General features: G+C 41.5%; 1 protein-coding gene across 1 annotated transcript in view; it reads right to left on the bottom strand.

Annotated features, from left to right (window-relative positions):
- The window catches only part of LOC113054798 (myelin protein zero-like protein 1), an 11,683-nt gene extending 7,875 nt beyond the window's left edge, over nt 1-3,808 (bottom strand). The window contains exons 1-5 of the mRNA XM_026220606.1: nt 3,645-3,808; nt 2,806-2,975; nt 2,517-2,730; nt 2,252-2,381; nt 713-818 (exon numbers count right to left, since the gene is read on the bottom strand). Of these exons, the coding sequence (XP_026076391.1) occupies nt 713-818; nt 2,252-2,381; nt 2,517-2,730; nt 2,806-2,975; nt 3,645-3,717 (693 nt within the window). The 5' untranslated portion in view covers nt 3,718-3,808. The remainder of the gene's footprint in view (nt 1-712; nt 819-2,251; nt 2,382-2,516; nt 2,731-2,805; nt 2,976-3,644) is intronic.
- Between the last annotated feature and the right edge of the window lie 1,192 nt (nt 3,809-5,000).

Genomic DNA, 5,000 nt, shown 5'->3' with positions numbered 1-5,000 from the left:
ACACACTCGCTCACTCACACACACTCGCTCACTCGCTCACTCACTCACACTCGCTCACTCACTCACACACACACACACACACACACTCGCTCACACACACACACTCGCTCACACACACACACTCGCTCACACACACACACTCGCTCACTCACTCACACACATACATACACCCGCTCACACACACACACTCGCTCACACACACACACTCACTCACACACACACACACACTCGCTCGCTCACACACACTCGCTCACTCACTCACTCACACACACACACTCGCTCACTCACTCACACTCGCTCACTCACTCACACACACACACTCGCTCACTCACTCACTCACACTCGCTCACTCACTCACTCACACTCGCTCACACACTCGCTCTCACACTCGCTCTCACACTCACACTCGCTCTCACACACACACTCGCTCTCACACACACACTCGCTCTCACACACACACTCGCTCTCACACACACACTCGCTCTCACACACACACTCGCTCTCACACACACACTCGCTCTCACACACACACACTCGCTCTCACACACACACACTCGCTCTCACACACACACTCGCTCTCACACACACACTCGCTCTCACACACACACACTCGCTCTCACACACACACTCGCTCTCACACACACACACTCGCTCTCACACACACACACTCGCTCTCACACACACACACACACAGGCTGTGGGAGGCTCGTACCTGTACAGGGGCGGAGGGGCTGGAGCAGCGCGAGTTGTCGTTGCTAGACTCCACTTTCTTCCCCACCCTAGTGTTCTGTGAGCTCACACTCTCTAACGAGGTGCAGCTACACACACACACAGACAGAGATGGACGCAAACACAAATGAGATGAGAGATGACACAAGCAATATGATACAAACGCCGCAACACCAGCTGCTCAGAAACACACAGAGACCTCAGACGGATGAGACACACACACACACACACACACACAGGCAGATGTGAGCTGACGGGGTTAATGACACACTGAACACTGCAGACACACACTGGTCATGTGACGCCTCATATTTCACTCACAAAGCAGCAGAAACACACACCACATCAAGGCAGTTTCGACATGTTTCACAGTAGGTTTGTTTACTAGCTCTTTTCACCAAATGAATGTGATCAGATGCAGAAAGCTGTGTTAGCATGAACCTGATCCACTGCGATCTGCTTCGATTCATTCTGCTGCTTTCAGAACCAGATAAACCACTCATGAATGCTTTTACCTCCATGACAAAGCTCGAAAACAAAGCTGAGATAAACGTCAGAAAAGCTTTTTGACAAATATTTAGTAAACATTCAGTCTCTTCCACCGAGCAGTTATTAAAAGACAAATAAACCAACGCATGTTTACACTATTGTGACATTATTTTCATGTCAATAAAACACATTTAACCCCGTAAATCTGAAAAACGATTATGAGTCATAGACTATTGCCGGAATTATTATTAACTAAAAACATAAAAACTATTCAAAAAAATTTATTACCTTACCTTAAAAATGGCTTTGTGTAGTCATTCAAAAAAATACAAAAAACAATTACTAACTAACAAATTCAAAAACAATACAAACTATAATAGCATCTCAATTATACTAAAATAATATTGTTTAATAATAGTTGTCTTATTTAAATCATTACAAATTCTAAATTTGACAATGTAAATAATATTGTGTCTTTGACTCATTAAAGTACTGTTACTTTGAGTAAAACGTGTTTATTCTCATGATAATACGGTCACACTGAAACAACAAGATCTCACTAGTTAACATCCGTTAACTAACATTAACATTTAACTTCATGAATTCATCTTTGTTAACATTAGCTTGTGAAGGCATTAGATTATATACAAGTATACATCTTGTTATTAATGATGTAACTATTACTAAATGTTAAGATTAACATTAACTGAGACTGATAATTGCTTGGAAGTCATGTTAGTTAGTAACTGATGTTAACAAATAAAAGCTTATTGTGAAGTGTGATCTTTACGGTCTCATATGAGCTTGATTTATTTTGTCCTGCTGTGTTCTGTGGTGAAATATGAGCCGGAGAGGTTTGTGAGCTTCATCTGCTCGAGGACGGTTCACGTGCGTTCAGGTCAGTCAGACGCGTTTCAGACAGTGAGCCATCAGTCTGGTTTAGTGTCAGATCAATCATGCTCCATGCACACCCGAGTTAAACCACAGCCCCACACACACACACACACACACACACACACACACACACACGTACCCCTCGTAGGCGTGACTGGGCTCCCGTCGTCTGATGATCAGGTAGGTGACCACAGCGATGATGATGATGCCGATCACGGCTCCGATCACCCCCCCCACGATCACCGCTGTGCTGGTCTGAGGAAGAGCCTCTGAACACACACACACACACACACACACACACACACTCACTGTGAGAAGCTCATGATCTGGTTTGTGTAAATTGAAAGTGAAACCAAGATGTAGCCTATCATATGGCTATTAAACAGCAGGTGCCGTCCGCTCACCTTTCATGACCACCCTGACTTTAATGAAGGACATCTGTCCGGAGATGTCCGGAGGATTCTTCACGTCGCAGCTGAACGTCCCGTTGTCCTTGAACTGCATCTGGATCACACGGATCGACACGTCCTTCTTGTTCATGTCTCCGGCCCACTCCACACGAGACTTAAACTGCGGCATCGTGCCCGGAAACGACTTCCCAGTGGAGTAATAGAAGAACTGCAGAAGAAGAACATACGTGTTGATCACATGCTGACTGATAGAACACATGAACAACACGTGAACAGCTCTTACTGAAGTGGACGCTCCGGTTTCTCCCTCCGGAAGGAAAGACCACGTCACTGACGCTGAACTACTGATCACTTCTCTAGACTTGAAGCTGCAGGACAGAGTGACTGTGGTCCCGTTCTCCACAAACACCTCGTCTGGAGTGAACACGTCTATCGCTGACACGCCACACACGCCTGAAACACAGGAACACGTCAGACACAGAATCACAGAACATAGACATGTATAGATCTCCATCAATGGACAAAACACTGTGCAGCTTTAATCCTGGTTATAGTATAAGATGGTACTGAATGATTACCACAGTAAAACAGCCTTGGTTTCTTCAATCAATCCCTTAGTATTACCATGGTACTCTACTTAAGTCACTTTTTCTCTTTAGATAAAGGCCACTATGTAAAACAGATAATGTAGATATGTAGAGTCTTTATTGTTCATCTCTCATGTTCGCTAAAGGCTGATCATTTAGGTTTGATTAAATGTATAATTAAACATTAATAATAACAGGAGTACATGATTAAATACATAAAAGAAAATAGCATACGTTGTTATTTGATCATAGGTGTTTAAATATGAGGGAGGCTAATGCTAACAGAACAATACGAGCTAAACTTCCTGATTGGAGAAACAAATTAAACACTCGCACACTGTATTAATTAACTTCACCTGCTTCAGAACATGAAATGAATATAACACAAGAGCTGTTCTTTTTAGTTTCAGCTCGTTATTATGAAACTAGCAGATAGATTATAAGGTGAACTGGAGCTAGCAGGTTAGCATGGTTAGCTCCGCTAACGCTCACAGATGAGATCAAAACGCCTCATAAAAATACAAATAGAACTTACCAACGAAAACAAACACCGCGGAGACACACAATACAACATGATTGTGTGTGAAAATCGGAAGCCTTATTTCCATCCTTTAGATTTCATGAAATATCGTCTTAGTTCCGGAGCCTCGGCGTTTATTTACTAGCGATGTCCGGTTCGCGCGAACGAATCGTTGATGGAATCGGTTCACCAAATCGGACTGAATCGTTCAAAACAGATCGTATCTCGAGTCAGCACTGAACCGAGAACCGTTTATTTTCGGACACGTTCGACAAACCGAGAGAACCGATGAGCTGGAGATACTGAGCTAAAACTGATGATATTAACCCTAAAGGGCAAACCCATAAAGAGACATCAGAAAATGTATTTAATGCTGTTTTCCATCTTATTGGGAGTCAAATATAATTTCATAATTTGACATGAACACTTGCTCATCGATGCTTGTTACAACATAGTTTTTATTTACAGACCAAAGGTTGCTCTCTTTGTAAAGAAGACACATATCAGATTTTTCCAGAAGTGAAAGCATTTAAAAAAAAATTAAGTATCAAAAAGTAATAAAAGTTCACAGTAAATGTAATGTAGCATATTACTTGATTTAATTTTATATCAAATAAGTATTTTATAAATTTATGTTTTATGTTCCAAATTTGAAGTTGATGTCACAAAAACTTTGGGCGCTATACCAAACACAACCACTGGGTGACAACTATTGTATGTTATACAGCAACAGAGCAGTGTCATACATAGCATTTTATAAAGAGTTTTATATGTTACCTAAGATTCAGAAGATTCTTGGTTTATGGGAAGAAAGATTTGTGTACTCTACCGACAATGTTTTTATAGACAAGATCATGCTATATTCATGACATGATTGTTTTCTTTGTGGGCAGTGAGAAAGAGTTACTGGATTCCATGCTTCCATCAATTCAAGTGATGTAAATTAAACAGATCATACAACGGATTTGGAATATTTGACAAGTTGATCAGACTCTATGAGAAATTTTTAAGAATCCCCTGGTTTCACTTGCTCCAGCAATAAAAGACAAGTGGTGAGGAGTTTTCTTCCAGCTGTGGTAATAGAGTCTGGACTAAACTTCTGAGGAGAAGAGAAAGAAGAAGAGATTTGAGATCACTGATTTTATCAGGTGTAATTCCACACGTTATTTATAGACTGGAATGTCCATGTAATAGTTTCTGTGTTGGACTCATCGAGAGGAGGTTGTGTGATAGATTGGCTGAACATAACCCTTTCATACAGACTCAGTGTGTTATTAACATTAGAGATGGAGACACTTAAAACAAGCAGAAACCTGTTGGAGACAGAAACTGGATGCTCTCTCACATCCTGGTCTTAATCAAGATATTGAT

The sequence above is a fragment of the Carassius auratus genome, chromosome 35 (genome assembly GCF_003368295.1).
Source record: "Carassius auratus strain Wakin chromosome 35, ASM336829v1, whole genome shotgun sequence".
NCBI lineage: Eukaryota > Metazoa > Chordata > Actinopteri > Cypriniformes > Cyprinidae > Carassius > Carassius auratus.
The sequence above is the reverse complement of the archived record's forward strand: the minus strand, read 5'-3'. Positions and strand labels throughout refer to the sequence as shown.